A 23,963-nucleotide genomic window follows, 5' to 3' on the forward strand; every position below is an offset into this window, starting at 1 on the left:
AACTTGAACCTCAAACCGGCAGCTGATTCCTATGGATACTGGTCTGGATAGCATCATGTCGAGAAGACGCTGTGCTCTACAATGTGAAGGTAAAGCCAGTTTTTCTCACTGCCCAAGGACGAGCATGTGAAGAATCACTGATTAAAATTCATCTTTACCATGATACCACAGCAGTATAATCCTAAACTTTTGCTGTGTTCCCTTTATTTTACTGATGACTGCTTCTCAAATCTCAGAGTTCAATGCAGGATTCGCAAACCGCTCGCTCTTGAAAGATGGTGTTCAAAATACTTAGTTTTGAGTTTTATATTGTGTAGGTCTCCTGCTAACTGACTAACTCACTGAGATACTTCTGCTGCTCAGTTGTGGGCCACTATTACCTAAAACTGTGTCTATTAATGCAGATTGTCTGTCGTTCTCACTACTTTGAGGAAAGATTAAGCATGGAGCAAGATTTGTTTTACCAACGTTTATGTTACATCAGTCATTCACGCTAGAGCTCGGCTAATGTATGCACTGTTATTGATACAGTTTCCACATGTTCACCGCAATAAAAGAAAAATACTCGGTAAATAATTAAGTATAAGTAAAATAATCGGTTCGTTGATGGACATGCACTTGTTAATGCTGATGGTGAGGAATTACAGTTGCAACATCCCATAATGTACCTCAAACTGAGTAGCGTATCACTGAGAAACACTTGAGTCCTGCTCGAGTCGTCCTTGCGATGGAGGTTCGGGTTGAATGAATAGTTCTTCCAATGTTTCATCATCGGACTCGTGCTTGCATTGATATGGTAAAATTTACGTCATTGTTCGTTACTGTGTTTAGTTTCCGGTGTAGGAAGCCTCAGGACAAGTAGAGCTGACGTTCTTATGGCAATGGGCATGTTGACCAATCACAACAGACTGAGCTGTCAGGCCGAGCAGAGTAGCTCACGGAAAGGAGGGATTTAGAGAGATCGATTCATCTGGCGAGTTGTTTGAGAATTATTGAAAATGTGGAGAAAATTAAACAGTTTTTTGACCTTTGATGCATGTAAACCTGTTGTAGGAGATTCCAAAACAACATTAGGAAACTTAAAAATGGCATAATAGAGGCACTTTAAGCATTTTGGTGCAGAAAATAATTTTCGTTGCCTACAGCAAAGGAAGTCAAAAGCAGAAATGTGACTTGCATGAATTGTTCAGTAGAAATGTTTATTAATTCATTTGTGAAGTTGTCTAATGCAACCATTTGAGGTGGGGCTACATTTTTCCATTTGGTTGAACTTCTGGTTATATTTTACAGAAAGACAAACATTCAGTGCAGTAACATTTAAATTTTAATGAACAGCTGTTAATGCCTCTGTTAAAACTCGGACATTCGGCTGCTGTCGATGCAACTTTTTTTTATTTTTTTTTATGTAGAGGTGTTCTAATCTCTTTTCCATCACACTATGGAAAATGTTGGCCAACCAACCAGTAAGTTTTGCGCTTTTTGTCACATGCCCAGGGCAACTGCTCTTACATAAAACAATGGCTTGGTGGCACTCTAGAAGTATTTCGACTAGTGTTTTTGTGGTTGTTCAATGAGTTACATAGACATAGACATGTTGGTAGACCAAGTGTCAACCTACAATTGTTATAAGGCAAATTAAGTAAGAGAATTACACAATACTATTAGAAGTATTATTTTGACTGAAAAATTGCTTTGAACTTAAATGAGTGTGAACTATAGTTGAATCTATTATAGGTTACTGTGAAAAAAAAAAAAAAAAAAAACCTTAAGTCCTGAGTGCTGACTACATTGATTGATTTTGCTTTTTGTCAAAAGCCTAAACCTCTCCCTCATCTCACAGCGAAATTATTTTCCTTGTACTGAACACATGTTGGAAATGATAAATAACTGTTGTTTTTTTTTCTTCAGTTGTTGTCCTAAATCTCTCTCTATATTGGTGTGTGGTGTTAGGGCAGCAGGTTGGCTCTCCTGTGGACTATTTGGACAGCTGAATCAGAATCCATAACAAACAGTTGAGGACACAGAGCTTTAGCTAAAGACATGACTGCTTCCTGCACCCTTAGTTTAAAGTTCATTCGCAGAGAGGCAGCTTGGGCTTGCACTGTTTTTATTGCTTTAAAGGAATGGTTCACCCAAAAATGAAAATTTTTTATTATTTATTCACCCTTATGTCGTGCCAAATCCAAATTAGTATTCTCTTCCATGGCACAGAAAAGGACAATTATTGAATGAAGAATCTTCACACTCTCTTCATTATGATAAAACTAGATAAAAAAGAACCATAAAATAGTCCTTATGATATCATCAGACTTCCAAAAAGAAGCAACTCAAGTCTCATTTTATTTCCTGCATATTCAAATGGCCTTCTCTAAATTAGGTAAAACCTGGCATTAGGGCTGCTCGATTATTGCAAAAATCATAATCACAATTATTTTGGTCAGTATTCTAATCACGAACACAAGCAGCCTATGTGTGGGCCATATGACCAAAACCTTATAGAGTAATTTATTTAATTATATCAATAAGGGGTGTAACGATACATCGCTATATCGAGATATCACGATATAAAAATGCGATATGTATCTTTGATGTAACGATTTGATTTGCGATATAAAGTTATTTTTTTCCAAGACTCTGACAGCTTACAGTATTTATAAGGTAGCTATGATTCACCCAAAATTTTTAATTCCGTCATTTACTCACCCTCATGTTGTTTTAAAGATAAGATTTTCGTTCAACTCCCAAACACAAATAAAGATATTTTTTATGAGATTTCTGTCCCTCCATTTAAACTCTAAAACTTAAAAGATCCAAAAAATGTCGCAAAGGCATCTTAAAAATAATCAATTGAGTCGTGGTCTAATCCAAATCCAAGTCTTCTGAAGAGACACGATGGCTTTCTATAATGAACAGATTTACGTTCAACAGACGTTCAAATGCTTGTGTGACACGCGAAATCAACATGAGAGTGAGTAAATGCAGATTTAAGAGCCTTGTAAAAATTCTTCAAAATATCATGAGGGTGAGTAAATAATGACAGAAGTACAAGTTAGTCTACATAAAACATTAGTGTATGAAAACCGTAAGTTTTTAATGTTGATGCATATAATCATTTCAGTCTAGACCCCACGTCTGACTCTAGTCTCTATCAGACAGATACATTTTTTTCATTATAAATTTTGCAATCAAAATGTTTTTTTTGTGCTGCATTAGCAAGGCCAGCTAAGGACGCACCACTAATAAACGTGGTCATCTCTAGCCGCTGTTTCCTGTTTTCCTGTGCAACGCAGGATCTGTGCCAGCATGCGTGTCTGCAGGTTTCTACCCAGCTTGACATGTTATTTGCTTTTTGTCTATAATGAACACTCTCTTCTCTGGCTCTCACTCTGGATATCTACCTCTGGCCATTTAATGGGTTGCTGGAAAGTGTTGTGTTGACTTCAGCATGTTCAAAAGTCCATGTAGTCTGTTTTTTCCTTCTTCTGAACCACCAGCAGTGCGGATAGAAAGTGCATGCACATCACTTTCTTGTTCACCTTCCAGGATGAGCTGAGGTTTGCCTGCCAGGGTTTTTTGACAGTATATCATTGTCAGCTGGAGATTAGTCTGGGGTCATGACGGAGGCTTGAAGTCATGAACTAATTTGCCTCTGTCCAATACATACACTTCTATTTCTCTAATGAAAAAAAAAGAGAATTGGGTCACAGTATTTTTTTATTTGTTTTATACATCTCTAATAGGAATGGCAAATTATTCAACCTTTACATTTATGAAAAATGCAAATTCAATGATCAATAAATCAAAAAAATCTAAATAATAACATAAAAAATATATCAATTCCGTTTTTACTAGTTCTGCACCAATTACTCATGCACATCCCAAACTGTAAAGTGAATTATAGCATTTTTATACTCAGTCTCACTTTAAAAAAATGGCGTGACTTGCAATTAATCATTTCATTATCATCTATAAAATGAAATGGTTGTTTCCTTCTGCAGTATGTTGTTGATTGTGCAAGAAGTTCTGTTTTTCACAACGCCCTTTCACAGAGATGATATTTCTTGTCTAAAAATTGACTTCTCATTGTGGCCCATGGCGCACAGATATTACAGATGTGTCTGTGTCGCCTTTCATGTGCCCGTTTTTGTTGTTGTACTTGGTAGATAATAATTCCACTGTTCGAGGACGGGAGATATCTTTGGGGATTTTCATTAAACATAATGAAAATGCATGAGGCCTGACCTTCCTCTCTCTTTTTTTTTTTGTCTTGTTCAGCAAACACAGCCCAGCACCTCTGCATGAATCATTTAGAAGGCCAGGGCAGATGAAGTGATATTGTTATTCTGTTTCCTAGCAGTTACTCTTCTCCTCTCAGGGTATGAAAACACTCATTCCCCTGAGAGGATAAGTTAGGCTTAACCAAATTATGTTTTTATTACAGTATTTTATATACAGGAGTTTATACCTGTGTGATCTTATGCTGTAGCCACATTGGACCAGCGGTTTGGAAAATGGATGGATGGATAATTCATCTGCGGGCGCCATCTTCTGTTCAGATGCGGGAATTCATTCGGTGCGCGACTCTCACAGTGCATTATGGGTTTTCTCTAGCCATTGAGCGTACATCGGTTGTATTCTTTTGCGGTGCATTATGGGATTGAATGAGTGCAGTGCACTCAATAACGTGCACTATGGTTTCGGACACCACGACAAATGGCTGTCCCCTAAAATAGTTCCATATTTAAGGTTATAGGGGGCGATATAGTCACAGTTGTGTGAGTTTAGTTCCTTTTGGTTTCTTATTTACATGTTGCATGCATGATATTTAAAAAATGGAGCTAATTTGTGGATCAGCGGACTAGAGTCTGAAATCTGATTGTGGTGTATAAAACCAGGCAAATTGTATTTTGCATACTGTATGTGTGTAGCTCCTAATGCACGGAAACAGCTGTTGGCATAATGAGAGACGCAGATCTCGGATTAACTGACCAGTTCTGTTTGGTGAACTGAGGTTTTAAAGGGGTGGTTGAATATGATTTCACTTTTCTAACTTTAGTTAGTGTGTAATGTTGCTGTTTAAGCATAAACAACACCTGCAAAGTTACAACGCTCAAAGTTCAAAGCAAAGGGAGATATTTTCTTTTAAAGAAATTGCTTTTTAAGGACTACAACAAACGGCTGGTAGGGACTACACAACATTCCTCCCGGGTTAGTGACATCACTAACCCTAAAATTGACATAAACCCCGCCCCCGGAACACAATTTATAGATGATCAAGACAGAATATGCTAATCAATGACTAGAAGATAACTACACATAAGCTACATAAATTCATCAACTTACCATTCAGAAATGTTGTCACTTCTTCTTGAGTCTCTCCATCTTTTTGACTTCGATTTGAACATAAAAGGCTAAAAGATTTTGAAATTTTCAGTGAATGTGTGTGGGAGGTAAAAGGACAAAAGCTGAAGCCCCGCCCTCTGTGCCGGGAGCAGCAGCTCATTTGTATTTAAAGGAACAGACACAAAAACGGTGCGTTTTTGCTCACCCTCAAAAAGTGACAACTTTAACACGCTATATAAAAATATCTGTGGGGTATTTTGAGCTAAACCTTCACATACACACTCTGGGGAGACACTATTTTTTATTGTGAATAAAATTTGTAATTTTTTTTATCCCTTTAATGTAAATTTGGGAGTGATTGCAGCTGACCATATTTAGCTGCAGTGTGGATGTGGCTCATTGTTTTTGTTGCTGAATTATTGTTGTGATTATTATTATTATTATTATTATTATTATAATAATATTTTCAGTATCAGAACATGCAAAACTGAGATTTGCGTGAAGAGGATGAACATTTTTAACAACTTCAGCTGTTACTGGTCTTGCCTGTGCTACAAGTGTAAATAATATTTTACTAGAAAGCTTTGACCAGACTTTGTATGACTTTTGAGTTAAATTTGGGATGAACTTAATTAGCAAAAAAAGTGTGTGTATATATATATATATATATATATATATATATATATATATATATATATATATATATATATATATATATACAGTGCAATGCATAAGTGAATACACCCATGCTAAAGTTGACTAAAAAGAGGAATAAAAAATCATATTTTGGACATTTAACTTAATGCCTTAATTTAAAAAATTAGGAAAAATCCAACCTTTAAGGACACCAATTTTCTTTGTGAATGAATAATGTATCGTAAATAAATAAATGTTCTTCCTTAAAATACATGGTGCATAAGTGAGTACACCCCTATGTTAAATTCCCATAGAGGCAGGCAGATTTTTATTTTTAAGTATTTTTAAAAAAAACATTTTTGGATACTATGCATCCTGATAAAGTTCCCTTGGCCTTTGGAATTAAAATAGCCCCACATCATCACATAGCCTTCACCATACCTATTGGCATGGGGTACTTTCCATAAGATCATCTCTCAATGCAAATCAAACTAGCTTTTAGGCTAACTGAAATAAAACCATGCCAATCTCTAGGTATGGTGAAGGCTATGTGATGATGTGGGGCTATTTTAATTCCAAAGGCCAAGGGAACTTTATCAGGATGCATAGTATCCAAAAATGTTTTTTTTAAAAATACTTAAAAATAAAAATCTGCCTGCCTCTATGGGAATTTAACATAGGGGTGTACTCACTTATGCACCATGTATTTTAAGGAAGAACATTTATTTATTTACGATACATTATTCATTCACAAAGAAAATTGGTGTCCTTAAAGGTTGGATTTTTCCTAATTTTTTTAAATTAAGGCATTAAGTTCAATTTCCAAAATATGATTTTTTTTATTCCTCTTTTTAGTCAACTTTAGCATGGGTGTATTCACTTATGCATAGCACTGTATATATATATATATGTGTGTATATGTATGTGTGTGTGTGTGTGTATATGTATATATATATATATATATATATATATATATATATATATATATATATATACATACATACATACATACATACATACATACATATATATATATATATATATATATATATATATATATATATATATATATATATATATATATATATATATATATATATATATACATATATATATATATATATATATATATACATACACACACACACACATATGTATATATATATATATGTGTGTATGTGTGTGTATAATATTATATTGTAATATTACAAGGATTCAGTGTATCTATAAGTAGTGAATGTATACATTTTATTTATATCAGATACACCTGCTAATCCTTGACTGCTCCTCCTTTTGTATCTGCACTTTGTTCCTTATCTTCCTGTCTATGCCTCGCCTCTTTCTGAGTCACTCTTCTGACTGTAACGCTATCTAAGAAAGGGTGTTTCCAACTTTGACTGCTTTGAGTCATTTCTAGGCATTTTGCTGGGGAATACTACAACATTTTGTTTTTGGTGGTTTGTGAAACCACAGAAGTCATGCATAGGCGTGTGGTCATAATGATTTGTCAGAAATGGAGATCGCAAGAGGAAACGTGATCTGTCTTATAGAGGATTCAGAGAAGTGCCACATGCAAATGAGAAACCTGCTTTGTTGTAAAGAGGTAGACTTCCCCTGGGTTTATCATTACAGCTCACTTATTTTGCAAAGCTCGGCGCGGTGAGCTCAGACGTCACAGAGGTTTTACAGGGAAGGATTTTTTTCTCTGTCGGGTGAATTCCAAGGCATTAATTAGTGTTACAGCTGTAAAAGGGAAGGCAGAAGCTTATACAACTGCTTCTGTCTACTTTACAGCTGCCTCTTCTACCTGAGCACTTTGACCCCAGGTGACACCTAGACAACAGTGTAACTTTGGAATCTACTAAACGTCTCAGAAGGCCGCTGAGATAAATCACAAGAGAATCCTGTCTTCAAATACCGTTATTTCTCCTGTGGATTTGTTTATGGAATTAGCGAGGACCTCAGTTAGGGTGACATCTTTCTTCAGGTAAGAGCAAAGTACACCTAGGAAATCCTAGATGGAGTAGGAGGATTCTTGCCTTTCTAATGTTACACTGTCATGGGCTGCTGCTCCTAGTTGTCTTAAGGTTTTTCGTAATGTCAGTTGACACAAGATTCTGCTTTGCGCCTTTTTAATGTCTTCACTAGGTTCAGTGCGATTCAGTTTTAGTGAGTCAGTGTTTTTACTACTGCCGTTCCGGTGGAAAGTACACAACTGTCCAAATATTCCCTTAGTCCAAACCTTCTAGAGGTCATCTTTTGAAAATATAGAATGACATGCGGCATCGGTTTCCAATCTACAGTGTACACACCTAATGAATGACCTAGTAAACCATTTTGCTTTTGTAGCTGTAAGGTATAAGTGTTTTATAAAACCCTTTACATAGCAGTTTAAAGAGCACTTGAAATGGCTTCACAAATACAGGTTTCTTTCCTGTGCTGATGTAGCCTATTTTTCATTGAAAGAGGAAGGTGGTCCAGGTCATATGTAAGGGTTTGTCCCGGGTTTTTTTGGCCATGAATCATGGTTTGATACTTGCTTTGCTATGTTAAGTCAGAGACAAGTATTTGGTTTTGGGGTAAGGGACTTGCTCATTTTAGGTGAATAAGAAATACAGCAAATTTCTGTATCTGCTAAACTATTTTCCCAAGTTTTAGGAGTACACTAGCATATATATGACCTCAAAGCTATAGACATGGAATAAAAGACATTAAAATCAAATCCAAGTCTTTCAAAGAGACACTTTTGAAGAGGATGCCAAACAAAAGTGACGTCTGATGTCATGGATCAGTTTTTGTCTGCAAAGGCTGTCTTTTATTGTCAGATGATTACAAAGGGTGATTTACTTATTTTTTATGGATGCTGTGCTTTTATGACAGATGAACAATTTTTTTGCCAAATATATTCAATCTTATGAGAGAAATGTGCTAAGACCAAAACTTCACTGACTTATAAAAGCCTTAAAGCCACAGTATAGGCTATAATGAATGCTTAATTTTACCAGACGTTTTTTTGTTTAAGACATTTTACCACCTATCCGTACAATGAAAGTTAGTGGTAACCAACATTCTTCATAATATCTCATTTTGTATTCTACAGAAGAAAGAACTTATTTAAATTGTTGGTTGAACTATTGCTTTAGAGTCTTAAAAATAGTGCTTGTAGGATTTTTTTGTTTTTTAGCACATCAACAAAAAATGTATATAAGGGAAACTGAACAATGAAACTGTAGGGTCCAAACCAAGTATGAAAACCAGTGTGTTTGTTTGTGGTAATATAAACTTTGCCACATTCAAATCAGTCTACATGCACATTTTGGACAGTGCAAAGCTGTTTTCACTGACCTGAATTTTTTCATACACAAGAATGTCTGTGTAAGGGAATTATCGGTCTTTCAGGCCATCCCAGCATCCTCACCAACAAAGCTGAAACCATTCCTCAAGTTTCAGTTCTTAAAACATCTCATTGCAGAAATGGCCTCAGTTAGTTTCACAGTTTGTAAGATTGCAGTAACACAAACACATTCTGCACAGATTTTGCTGTAATTATTTTATCCAGGATTAATTTAATATACACTCTACACAAGATAAAAGATTGGTAGTGTTGTGGACATCCTGCAACATTGTTGAGATTGTTTCCTAGATCTAATTCAGATGTTCTGATATACCCTTTTAATTTGTGTCTCATTGTTCAAAATATGAAAATGTAGCTTTACATTAATGTAGCTTACATAATAATATTGTTCTGGTTGGTCAAAACCTGCAGTCGCTCCTGTAGATTTTTATAATTTTTTCATAAACAAGAATGTCTGTTTTAATTTGTGTCTCATTCTTCAAAATAGCTTACATAATATTAGCATTATATTTAGTGTTTGCATCATTGCATCGTGTCAGAATCAGTTTACAATGGAAAAAAAATGTAAAGCGGTCTAAAAACTATGAAGTTGCTTTAAACACACTTTATCTAGAAGAGCATGATGATGTTAATTTTAAATATTAGTACATTTTTAGGCTAAACCCTGAAGTTTTCAAGTGATTTGACAAATCATGTATTATATAAAATCAAGAAGCACAATTTATAACAAGAAACGTCTCATAACATATCATTAGTTTAAGTTTTCTAAATTCAATGTAACAATTTTGTTTTCCCACTTAAATTAACGTAATTTTATTTTTCCACAGGTGGCGACAGACAAGGTAGCAGGCAAGCTGAGTTCGACTCTTTCATGGGTGAAGAACTCAGTGTCGCACACGGTGAGTCAGATGGCTAGTCAGGTGGCCACGCCCTCCTCGCTGCACACCACTGTGGCTTCATCCACTGCCTCACTGTCCTCGCCCTCCTCAGCCTCCCCGTCCCAGCTCAGCCCAGACGATGTGGAGCTGTTGGCCAAACTAGAGGAGCAGAACAGGTACGAGTGCTTCACCCAATGTCATCGAGATGATTTTTGTATCTTTAGTGTTTACCAAAGCACAACACTTTTAACCATTTTCCCATTAGTGAACAAACTCCATCGCACACCTGCAAGTGATGGGTGCGTAGGATAACAAGACCAAACAGGTAGGTCGTTTCAACAGATAAGGAACTCCCGCACACTATCGTTACTCGCAATTTAAAATAAATATTTATTAACACACAACGTTTCGGTCACACGACCTTCATCAGGAGTGTTGAAGGTCGAAGGCTCCTGATGAAGGTCGTGTGACCGAAACGTTGTGTGGTAATAAATATTCATTTTAAATTGCAAGTAACGATAGTGTGCGGGAGTTCCTTATCTGTTGAAACCATTTTCCCATTACCAGAAGCATTTTGGGAGCACTGTTTTTTCGGAACATTGCAGTGCTTATTGGGTATTAACACTGTCTATTTGGGCTGTGTTCGAAATATTGATTCGCTGATGTACCGTCACATACTCCTTGCTGATATGGATATGAATACCGATACAGAAGCAGATTCCGTAGCACATATGCACAGACTTGTTGGCTGCGCTTAATTTGAATACAAGAGCAGCATTTATAAAGGAATTGAAAAGTGTAGGGTTTCTAAATGAATGAACATAATAAATAATAGGGACGTGCGATTAATTTAATTTTTAGTTTCGATTTTGACTTCCAACGATCATTAAGATCGATAGTCGAGATAAAATGATTATTGCGCCTCATTCTGTTCTTTGTAGTGTGCTTTCACCCCTCATTAAAAGTCCAAACTTAACGTCCAAATTAGTCAAATCATGTAATGTGACTGTCTTGTTATGAAGTCTACTGTGGGATGTGCTTGATAATTAGGGCTGGGCAAAAAAAAAAAAAAAAAAAGATTTGTCAATTAATCGTTTTTTAAAATGTGGTCGATTCGATATTGATTTGCAAAAGCCATGAATCGATATTTTTTTCTGTTAACATGACAGATGCAGGTGCACCTCTTAGTGTAAAAGACATTCTGGACAGTTGAAGGAGCTGTCACTGTCCCAAATCAGTGAACGTAAACCATAGAGAAAGACAACATTATTTTATGCTGAAAAGCAGAAAGTTGAAAAGTCTCCAATTTTTTAATTTCTTTTTTTAAAGGAAATATTTTTGTTGTATTTGTACTTACAATTTGCCTTCAGTCTTGGATACTTTCCTTTTAAAGGTTGTCCAACCTTGTGTTGAGGAGCTCTAGTCTTGTCCAGCTTCTCTTCTGGTGTGGTCCAAATTTAGCCTGCTCTTTAATACAAACAGTGATATGTCAAGAGCACTGACATGATGTTAACACAGTGAAGCCTTTACTGGGGTGGCTGTGTTGTGTTCTCAGACAAGTGGTGACACAGTACTTTTCCAAATATAGAACCTGGGAGAGATAAAGGTCTGTGGAGCTGTCAGTCTATCAGTCTTCCTTTTTTGTCTCTGTCTTCAATTGTTTACATTATAACATGTATGAGAATAGCTCAACACAGTTTGAAAATTTGCTCCAAACTGTGATGTTCATGCGAGTGACACTGGTTTGAGTCTTGCCGGTGATGTATCCTGATCTTATTCTACCTCTCACTCTGCAGTAATATATATATATACTATCAAAGTTTAGGGTTGGTAAGAGAATGTTTTTGAAAGACGTCTCTGCATTTGTTTGTATAAAAACAGTGAAATTGTGAAATATTATTACATTTTCTATGTTAATATATTGCAAAATATAATTGATTCCTGTCAATAATAATTTATTCCACTTTTTTTGTAACAATGTAAAAGTCTTTATTGTCACTTTTAATCAGTTTCATGCATCTTTTCAAAAAAGTATTTATTTTGTAAAAAAAGAAAAGAAAGTCTGAATGGTAGTGTAAATGTTAAATGAGTAACTAACATTTATGGTAATGGAATACATGGGCCAGTATTTTAACTTATTTATTGCCAACTAATTTATACAAAATTTCATCCATGATTTGCTACACTTTTCACATTGGTTCGGATAACTTGTAGTTTAGTCTAAGAAAACATTTGTTTACCTGTACAGTTTTGCACAGCAAACTAAGGGAGGGAAAAAATCAACTATGGATGTGCAGTTGTACTTTTTTCCATCTTATTATTCATTTAACTTCCCTTTACCTCTGTACAGATAAAACGTAGTCAAAATGATTCCAGTTTGCATGGATCCGCGGAAGCGACTAGAAATTCTGCATTATGCAGGCCAGACATATAATTTCTGTAATGTAACAAATGCCAATTTGTAAAGAAAGACTACGCGCCTGCGCACATTGGCCTATATACAGTATTCAAACACGCATACACCTATAGACTAAACACATAATATGCATGTGCACGCCGTCACCATTTTCACAGATTCACGCTTTTGAAGTTTACACGGAGTTGATAACGTTTTTAAAAATATTTCTAAACTTGCACCTTGGAACCTATTTTAGGGTTTGCAGAATGCAAACGAGCAACCAAGCACTGTTGTCGTGTGTATGAGCGGCTGGAACACATTAAAAGCTTTCTGTTTTCAGTTAAAATGGTGTTGTGTAAGCGGCCCTTAAGTTAATAACTAATGATCTTTGCAATGGTAGTGAATCAATAAAAAACTAACTTTAGATGGACAATAACTTTATTCTAGAGCTGCTGTAAAGCCAACACAATCTCTGTTACTTTAATTTGTAATTAGTGTAAAGCTGCTTTGAAACAATCTATATTGTTAAAAGTGCTATATAAATGAAGGTGACTTGATTTGACTTGACTTCAGATTTAGTACATTAGCCCACTTTGACCTGCAACCTTTACTAAAAAGCAGAGTGGGTGTGGTGCTCAGGCTGGCTGACCTTTGACCCTTCATCAGGACAGCTGGAGGCCACAGCTGGTCCCAGAGATCACTAACAATAACCAATCACCCGCTGTCTTTCACAGTATGCATGCCATTAGTGTAATGCTGCCTGGCACATGTCAGAGAGTGTGTCTTCTCTCAAGTCAACATAAGCCTCAGCACTTTCATAATGCTCACGTTAGGCAATTCATCTGATATTGATAGCAAAGCAGAGTAAAAACGATATATATTTGACAGTCAGGCCTTTTAAAATCAGCTGAATTGACTTAAACTGCCACATTAGAAACCAGGAAGGAGACCTGCAATTAAATAAAGGCCTTTTCCTTCCTGGTTTCACATAAGATTTTTGTTACTGTATCAGCATCTGCAACTAATTTCCTAGTCTTTTTTAAAGTGTTAATGGGCATGTTGAACTTTTCGTGAGCATTTATTTGAATTTGTTGTTGGCAGATCAAAAAACCCTCCCCTTTCCTCATTGAGTATTGATTAGGTTGGAGACCCATTGCTTGCACCTTGTTGTTTTTGGTATCACAGACTGGTTTCGGTATTAGAGCGGAATCAGTGTGATCCGCTTGGGCGAATGCAACACCCACACAGAGTTCTCTCTGCAGCTCGAAAAGTAGGGCAGAGGATCTGTGGACTGTTTGGAGCTCCGATTCTTTACATGGCCATTTGAGCTTGTCTTACCACTGCAGAAATAGGGCCTCGAGTGCCACTGATGAATCTAAGTTAGGGCTGCGCTGATACAATCAGATATGGATATATCACAATTTAATTTCTTACAATATTACATTGATACTTTCATTTCTTATCCATATTTTTATTTATTGTTTAATTCATATTTTCAAGAATTCAAAAAAAAGCAGCTAGTCTAAACCAACATTTCTCTGTGAGGTCAGAGATACTTCTAAGACATGGCACTCAACAAAACTGAGGCACGTACAGCATTATTAGAGATTGATGCCACAGATGTGCTCTGTCTCTCTGACACACTGAGACTCTCTCTGGCGTATCTGGAAAAGTTTCAAACACAATTATTTCTTGACGTATTCAATAGTGACAAGTCTCTTACACTCATCAAGACTGATAATATTTTATATATATGTATGTACTGACCCTAAACTTTTAAATTGTAATTTATAGGAGCTTACTTCTACCTCTGGATAAAAAATAAAAAAGGTAATTGCTTCCTCAGAATTGGACTTTATAACTTGCAATTGCGAGTTTATATCTCACAATTCTGAGAAAAGAAGTCAGAATTGCGATATAAACTCTCAATTGTGAGGAAAAAGTCAGAATTGCTAGACAAACTCACAGTTGCTAGAAATAAACTTGCATTTGCGAGAAAAAATGGCAGAAATGCAAGATGTAAACTTGCAATTGTAAGACAAAAAGTCACAATTATCTTTTAATTGTTTTATTTCGTGGGGGAAATAAGCTTCCATAGTAATGTACATGGTCAAGACACTTCATACCATGGTCCAAAATGAAAGGCCAAATTAGAGAAAACAATTGACTGAGTAAAATGGACATTTTGTAACAGGTTATGTTTTACAGAGAGACAAAAAATGGCTGAATACAATTGAATATGCAAAAGAAAAAACTGCTAAATAATTCTGTTGTTTTAATGCATAATATGGGTTCATAGCCATTAAGAAATAAAAGCCAGTAATTATTTTGAATTCACCCACCATTAGCAGGTGTGGCAAACAGTTCATTTTTGAGCCTTCTCCATGCATACTCGCACAGATTTTAAACTCCACTGGGATTTTGCTTAGCCGCTGCACTGGTTGAGGGCCTTTGCACTTTAGATAAGCAGTGTTTGTGTGTGTGTTTATGTGGGCTCAGAGAGAGAGAGAGTAGGGTGAGACGGAGACAACAAGAGTGTGTGAGAGAAAATCAGGTTGTTTCACTTCTCACAGGCACATTTGGGATTACTTGGAGGAATCCGAGGAAAGACATGTGGATTGCAGAATGAACTTCCCATGGTGAGCAGCTTCACAGTAATACCTTTGATCAATTCTCTATCGCACAACACTGCAGATGCAGCGGAGCTGAAATTCACAGCCAGTTACGAATTTTAGTAGCGCAGTCTTTTTCGCTGTCAGTCTTGTTTTTTGTTTGTGGTTGCTTTAATTCATTCATAGAAAAAGTGCTTGGCTTTCTATCTGCTTTTACAAAGTAAAATATTTTTATATTTGTATTTGTTGTGGAATGTGTTGTGTTTGTTTCCTGTACAAGAATTTGCTTTGCACTTTAACCAGCAGTGAATCATTAACACAGAAGCAACAATTGGAATGCAAATTGTCTTAAATGCTCACTGAATTCATCAAATAGGTATATCCCTACAGTACATGTACTTTATTTAACATTTAACATAAGATGTTTTTTTACTTGCTTTGTTTTATTTGCATTTAATATAGCTTCTAAACATCTTTATGATGGCTTGCGAGTGGACATAAATGTGCAACCGTTTGCTGGGTTTTCCCAATGTAAACTTTCTGACCTTTGAGTAAATACCATCTTGATAGAGGTTTGCATCAGGGCTGCAGTGCAGTAGTAGCAGTGCACGCACATACTCTTGATACATTGGAGACAAGCAGGTGATGCAGGTTCAAGCCCTGCAAGTGACTGCAAGCCCTGCTCTTTCTCTCCAGTATTATTTCCCGTCCCCTCTTCACTGCAAAGATTTTGCTATTTCTAGATTTTGCATCTTAAACAGGCTTTCTCATTTGTGCCCACACAAATGCAAGCTTCATCTTGCCCCAAATATTATGTAGATTGTCTAGAGAGCTCATTATACACCTGAAGGGATAGTTCACCCAAAAAAAGAAATTTCAATGAAAATGAATTTACTCATCCTCAAGTTTTTCCAAATATGACTTTCTTTATCCTGTGGAAAATAAGAGAAGGTATTTTGAGAAATTGCCAAAACTGTTTGGTTACCATCAATCTTCAAAATATATATATTTTTTTTGTTAAGCAGAACAAAGAAAGTCATACAAGTTTGGAACAACACAAGGGTGAGTAAATGATAAGAGAATTGTAATTTTTAAAAAAAAAAAATTCTTTAGTAAACTGTTCCTTTAATAATAACAAATGTTCTTCAGAGTTTCCTTTCAGATATATTTTGGTATTGACTAATGGAATGCATGTTGTTTGCCCAATGCCTTGATATAATTATTATTCATACTAGTTAGAATAATCAGTTGATCCAAGTTTAGAGGTGACTAAGACAACCACAACCAATTGTATTACATTCCCATGTATCCCACTGCAACTTGTGACTGGAATTTAAAGTAACCTTAAGTTACTTTGTTTGAATGCAGTTTACAGTGTGCTTCTATCAAACATAGGTTTGAAAAGTTACATTTTGGAGGATTAAGGGCCAGAATTTGGAGAAAAACAGAGTCTTTCTTTTTCCCTTTCTGCCCACCTACCACCAGTAACTCATTCAGCATCGCAACCCCTCAGCTGTGAACCCCATGACTCTCTCTCACTGCCTTTCACCCCTAACAACCGTGGCCCCCCTTGTATGACCCAAAAGCGGCTGTAACTGGATCCTGCCTCAGAGCCTTGGCCATGACGTCACCTAGTGCTGCCTTTAGAAGCCCGGGGCCCCTCTCTTTTTCCGAGATCAGGTTTCCATGGCCTTGTGTCTGTGCTGTCAGCTCTTAAATTTTGAGGTTACTCACAAGCATTGTCTGCTTGTCTTCCAGCTGATCCAGGGTCAGGTTCACAATGATAGTCCTACCCGCTGACACTCTGTCAGAGGGGGACAGTTTTTAACTATTTAACATGCGTTTTACTACTTTACTTTTAATTACTGTTTTGGAGTTTCATGTTTTGCTGGAAGTGTCAGAAAGATTTAGAAAGATTTAGTCAGAAAGTCTCTTTTTTCATGCCTTGTTTATCTTTTTTCTTTTCTTTTTTTGGATAGGCTGTTTTATTATTGTCCTGTGAACATGCTAATGTGGTTAGCCTTGGCTTTTTTTGGCATTAGATATGCTTTAGAATCTTAGATTGGGTTTCCATTTATAGCTGTCTGCCAATGTTCCCAAGCTAGCACACTCATTTGGCAAGCGGCCCCCGTTTCATAAAAAAATACAGAGTTGTTAATTCTGAATTCTTGACTTTTAAGTCTTAAAATAGCATCACTGTAATGCTACTGTTAACACCCATTAAGCATTTCTATCTGCTCTGAATTGTAGGTTTTTTAGAACTATATCGAACAAACAAGCGATCCAGTGTTTTTTTTTCTCCCATCAAGCAAAAAGACTACTTTAGCCACAGCAACTGCTACTGTTGCCCGAAATACATCATTAATGTCAACATGAACATGTCGGTTCCCTAAGTTTGCCAGCAGTGACATCACAAATGTACAAATGTTTCAAAATGTTTCACAAATATAGAATGGCTGGAAATGTATTTTCTTTTTGCTGGCATCTTGCCCTCATTCCTGCCCCCAAAACCAGTTTGCCATTCAGTTCACTGATTATCAACTTAGAACACTTCCCTGATACTGGAAGGAAAGTTGACATAAAGTGTTGTGACTGTTATTGTGTTACTTAATGTGATCGCTTCTCTTATCTCTGTTCCATTTGTACACCAAGACTTCCTTTAAGGCAATACAACTTTTTCACTGTATCAATATTTAGTTTATGGTGGTTGGTATTAGGGTTGCAAAATTCTGAAATTGTCAAAGTTGGAAACTTTCCAAGGGAATTAATGGGAAATTATTTTATTCAACATTCATGTTTTTTTTTTGTTTTTTTTTGTTCAATGAAAGAATCAATTAAAGTTCTACTACTCACAAATAAATAACTCAAATCCTTTTTTTTTCTTTTTTTTTTTCTTTTTAAACATTTGTATTAGTTAACATGCATGTCTGCTTAAGACCAAACACAATGTTTATATTTTGTTTGTGTATATGATACAGTTTGTCTAAATTATCCTATATTTCCAATTAATTCCAGTAAATTCCTGTTAAGTTTCCAAATTGGAATGTTTTCAAAACTTCCCAGTTTAACTTCCAATGGAAATGAAAATTTTATCAAAAGTTTCCAGAAATTTACCAAAAATGTTCTGCCCCTTTGCAACCCTAGGTTTTTTAATTATGCAAATAAATTAAATATTTTCTAGTTTATCGTATTATTTGGAAATTTATCCAAAAGATATTAATAACAAATGAAGAATATTTATGACACCAGTGCAATAACCACTGCCTCATATTGTATAACACTTGAGTTAAAAACAGAATAATTCAGATTTTCTTATTGCTACATTACTTGTTTATTGAACATTTGATTTGTATAATGCTTAAGCAAACCTTCACCATGGTAAAGTCATACTGTCCAGGTATGCTTTCACCTGATGTAGGTTAACATTGAGTTCATATATCAGTTTTTCGGTTTTCTTTGTGCTTCTTTTAAAAGAACAAGCAAAAATGTTAATTTACTTTTGTATTAACTATTATCTGCTATGATTGTGTCTTTCCAGGTTGTTGGAGACGGACAGTAAGTCTTTAAAATCTGTGAATGGCTCTCGAAGGAACAGTGGCTCCTCACTGGTGTCTAGTTCCTCAGCCTCCTCCAATTTGTCGCACTTGGAGGAGGATTCTTGGATCCTGTGGGGACGCATAGTCAACGAGTGGGAAGATGTGTGGAAGAAGAAGGAAAAACAACTAAAGGTAAGCAGATATATTATACATCAAGCTACAGTGTGCAAATCAGATTTATGCCATTTATTATATGAACTGAACATATGGAATTCCAGCTATTATTATTTTATTTAATCACAACAGTACATGAGATTTAGAGAACAGCTGCAGCAACATCAAATATAGTGCACAAGTACACAGCTAAACAGATTTATTGCTGTTACAAAATAGTGAAACGCATTACAAAGAGGGTCATAAAATATATGGCCCAAATGAAATAATATGTGAGTGATTTATCGGTAATGCTGCTGTGTTCATGAATTAAAGAAAAACTGTAAATGTGCATTGCCATTGCTGAATGAGGCGACGGACAGAAGTAACAGGAAGGTTGGCGCACAGAAAGAAAGGATTGTATTTACTGATGACAGCCTCGGTCACAAAGTAGCTTTTTTAGAGCAATTATAATGATATATTTGAATAATAAATATTCAACATTTATTATACAAATGAGTTTATAAAAATGTGTGATGGAATGTGGTTTATAACCTTCATGTGTTGTTTGCTCCTGGTATGTAGCACATTTAGCGCCATATGAATGTTTTGACACCAAAAATGGCGAATATTTATAAGTAGGTCTCCAGAAACATAATCCAAATGATAAAAAATATATCATAAGATGGTTTTAAAACTTTCCTAACTTTCGAATGGCTGATTGAAATCTTTTTATCAAGTAGCCCTTTCCGAAACATTCCTCTAAAGCTACATGGAAACTTAGGCCTTCTGAAATATTTTCCATTTCTTCCTGAATTAATATTTCTACAGTGTTTTACACATCTCACTCTTACAATACCATTTTCACGGAAACGATGGGGAGAAAGAAAATTATTTAAATCACATATGCAAATTTTGCAGTTGCCTACACAATATTGCCACTTTCCAACAGAACTTACTGAGCTCAGTGAGACTGAGAAATGCAGTTTGTGTTTACTGTATGACTTCTTACAAGCCAAAAGGGAGGATCTAGGGCTCTTCTAGCAAAGCAGCAACAGAAGCCCTTTGTAAAGCCTGGCGTTTTAACAAAGACACAATCTCCAGCACACCCCTAGAGTGCTTTTGAAGAATCTCAGTGCTAACAGTGTATGTAGGTGGACTCGCATCTCAGACCCTCACAAGAATGAACAGCTGTAGATATCAGCCGTCTGAGCTGCGCAGATGAGCATAGGAAATCAGGTCAAACATAATTCGCTTACAAAAATATCGAGCTGTGCTGTAGAAGTCTCTGACAAGATTATATTTAGCAGCATAAAATGGTCTTATCCTGTCTGAGTTACAAACTAAACCCTTGGGAGAACATCTGAATGCTGACAATCTTGAAACCTTCAGTCATTTTAAGGTGTAATACTTCAAATAAACTAATATCTTCTTAAAGGGGTCATATAATGGTACATGCACTTTTACAAGTTGATTGTACTGGAATGTGTGTTGGCAGTGCCTGTACACAACCATCATAAAATGATAAAAATCCATCCAGTGTTTTTTTTTTTTAATCTTCTTATATGTTTTCCCCTCTCTCAAATCAAGCCATTCGACCGTGTGACGTCACACAGTCGGACGCCCCTCCCACGATTGTTGATTGACAGTAGCGTTTCAACACAGACCCGCCCTCGCTCGTGAGCGAGCTGTCAATCATAGTCCGCGCGTCATTGTTGATACGCTGGAGCACTGTCTATGAGCAGTTGTGGTGTTCTGTTCTTGGGTGTAATAACGAACACAGCAGTCATTTTGATGTTCCTAAATCCGAACCGCTGAAGACGCAGTGGCTGAGTTTTGTTTTCGAAGGGAATATTCCCTACGATCAACGTCAATGCTCTCATGTTTGCGCGAATTGCTTTATATATGAGAACATTGAAAAAGGTATTAGCTCCTGTCTGAGTATGTGTTGTTTATGTGCCTAATGACTGTCATAGTCTCACAGACTGCTTATTTTTTAAACAGATCAGTAAAATTTTAGTGCTTCAGCCCTGACAGTTGTACCTAACACTGCATAGATAACGTTACGCATCACTGACAAGCCTACATTTACCGAAAATAAGTTTTTCATGACCATTAGCTGTAACATCAATCTGTCAATGAACTAACGTATACATCAGTAAACACATAGCGTTCGTATCTCACTACTCTACTCTGCCAGTACACACAAAGATAGATTAAAGTGACATTGCGTTAACCAACCATTCAGAAACGTCCTGTTTTCCGACTCCGGTTCAAATTGATACGGTTGCACAGTGTCCTCAGAGACTCCCGCTGCCATTCTTCAAAATATACCCTCAACTGTTGTCAAGGCAACACTCCACGTGTGTTGTGGCAAAACGCCCACAGAACAGAGGGTCGGGGTGAGCAAAGCTCATTATCATTTAAAGACACATGCACTTAAACGGCTTGCTGAAAACAGAGCTGTTTTTGACCAGGTAAAATTAGTGTTTTCTTACAATACTAATGAGAATTTTTAATTAAAGTATATTACAAACTTTTAAAGAATCATATTAGCTTGTACAAAAATGGCATTATATGACCGCTTTAAACCCTGTAGATGTGGCAAGTCTGGGAACATGAGAACTTGCTCTTAAAGTAAGGCTGTTATGTCCTGACTTTCAGTGTTAATATTTTAAAGTGGTTTGTTGTTGTTGTTTTTTTTCATAGGAACTGGTCAGGAAAGGCATTCCGCATCACTTCCGAGCAATAGTGTGGCAGCTGTTGTGCAATGCCCAGAATCTACCCATAAAGGAGCAGTACTCTGAGCTGCTGAAGATGACCTCGCCCTGTGAAAAACTCATCCGCAGGGACATTGCCCGTACCTACCCCGAGCACGAGTTCTTTAAGGAGAAGGACAGTTTGGGTCAGGAGGTGCTCTTTAATGTTATGAAGGTAGGTTTTCTCCTTGCTTGGGCAAATGGAGCAATGATTTCCATTAGAGATTGAAAGAGAGAGTTTGAATGGACAGGGTGATAGCCAGGATGTCGACCAATTCATCAGCACATTGACATGAAATCTGATAATTTCAGAAAAAATAAAGACAAGAAATTTACTCCGGGACTGCTCATCAGTAAATTTAGTAAGATTTACTGCATCAAGATTCACACTGCATCTCTGTAGTTTCCCTAAAACACCTTGTATGCCAGGTTATGCATATAATACGGTGGCTGAGAGAGAGCTCAACGCGCTGCAACTGAAGAGAACACGTGCAAATAGAAAAAACACCCGCAAATTAAGAAAACATCTTCATCAGTTTTACAACACATGTGTGCTCCAAATTCTCAAAACACAACCAAATACAGAAATGCGCCGCAAAAGTTCACAACACAACCAAATACAGAAATGCGCTGCAAAAGTTCACAACACAACCAAATACAGAAATGCGCCGCAAAAGTTCACAACACAACCAAATACAGAAACGCGCGGCAAATAGAACAGACTACAACGGAAATGTTTCCAGGGGACCCCAATAAGTGACGAACCCTGCTGGGGCGTGCTTACTGCTCGTGAGCATCACCCTACCAAGCCATACCAAGGCTTCTAAACTCTTTGGCCCTACTCCCTTCGAAGGGCAGAGCCCTTGAAGTGGGGACTTTGGAGTGAGCAGGGCACTTGTGTGCCGTTATGTAGCCGTTTGGAACGCACTTGGCGATGGGAGCAACTAAAGACAATGTAATTTCCTCATTATTTTCACCTGGGATGTTCCCATGACAATGCAGCACTGTGTCCATCAGCTGAATAGCTGTTTTTACGACAGAAATGTCTTATTATTGCTGTTATCATAACTGTTGCAAATAAATATACATTTTATACAAAAAAGTTTTTAAAATATGCGTTATATATCTTTGTGTGAGTGTCTCAACTTTAAAACTTGCCGTCTCATCTTTGGACCCTACATTACCTAACATTTCTTAAGAAACTTATTTAAACATTTTTTTTATTTTTTTTATAAGCTCATTGTTAACTCTTCTTTTCTCATTTGTATTCTGATGACATTGAACATATTGGGCCCTATTTTGCACCCAGCGCAATTGACTTTGTACACCGACGCATGTATCATTCCTATTTTGCACCCGCGCACAGCGGACCTTTCCCTCCACAGACGCACGTCGGTAAACTAGGAAATACATTTGCGGTCCCCGGGGCGGTTCAGCGCAAAGAGGAGGTGTGTTCCTGCGCAAACATTCCCTGATGCTATTTTGCAGGTTTAGAAAACAATTCTGCCACTGACCAGGAAAAACCTAGTCTAAAGTCAGTGGCGCGTTGCGTATGTTATTCAAATGCTATTTTAAGGGCGCATGCTTGGCCATAATCAATGTAGCGAGTGCACAACACGCATGCACTTTGATTCTCTCATCTACACAGAAGCAGCAGTTTCCATTTTTGCAAATCATACATTATTACAATAGATAGATAGATAGATAGATAGATAGATAGTTTATTATAAAAGCATAAATCTAGCTTACACATTTACCCAAATTATCATACGCCTGTTTAACCGAAGTTAATTTGGGTAGGTTTCTCCATCCCCAATGTCACTTCTCTGTGTTTTACGGCCCTGACGAGAACGCCGGTCTCCTCGGCTGTGAAACGCTGCTGGCGCGCGCCTGCCTGGCAAATCCGCCGTTATAATAGCAATCCGCTATACAACAAGCGTGCCTGCTCTTAAAGGGGCATTCCACCCATAGGAACATTGTTTTTTATTGAAAGTGGGTCATATATGTAGTCGAAATGTAAAATAAATTTTGAATTTGGTGCCTTCGAGACCGAGGAAAGACAAAAAATAACTTCAGGACGCATTTGTATGAAAGACAACAACTCCCACAATGCACCACATTGCACAGCTCCGCAAGCCACTCCCACTAATCCAGAACAGCGCATATCTGCATATAAGAGAAATCACTCTTCCGTCTACAAGGCTAGCTACCACCAGAGCTTGAAATTCATTTCACACAAAATGTCTAGTTAGTTGGCGAACTCATTAGTGCATTACTCCTCGTTTTTATTTCT

General features: G+C 36.8%; 1 protein-coding gene across 6 annotated transcripts in view; it reads left to right on the forward strand.

Moving 5' to 3' along the window:
* Positions 1-1,445: 1,445 nt before the first annotated feature.
* The window catches only part of evi5b (ecotropic viral integration site 5b), a gene marked incomplete at its 5' end in the record, with an annotated part of 54,720 nt that continues 32,202 nt past the window's right edge, over positions 1,446-23,963 (forward strand). For 4 of the 6 annotated variants that reach the window (XM_084129024.1, XM_084129025.1, XM_084129026.1 and 1 more), the window contains 4 exons: positions 1,446-1,463; positions 10,162-10,388; positions 18,761-18,950; positions 21,621-21,845. In XM_084129024.1, coding sequence (XP_083985150.1) covers positions 1,446-1,463; positions 10,162-10,388; positions 18,761-18,950; positions 21,621-21,845 — 660 coding nt within the window. Of the gene's footprint in view, positions 1,464-10,161; positions 10,389-15,081; positions 15,250-18,760; positions 18,951-21,620; positions 21,846-23,963 lie in introns of those variants that run through there. The other 2 variants (XM_084129029.1, XM_084129028.1) reach the window with 2 other exon arrangements.

This window comes from Abramis brama, assembly GCF_963993115.1.
Source record: "Abramis brama genome assembly, chromosome: 11".
Lineage (NCBI taxonomy): Eukaryota > Metazoa > Chordata > Actinopteri > Cypriniformes > Leuciscidae > Abramis > Abramis brama.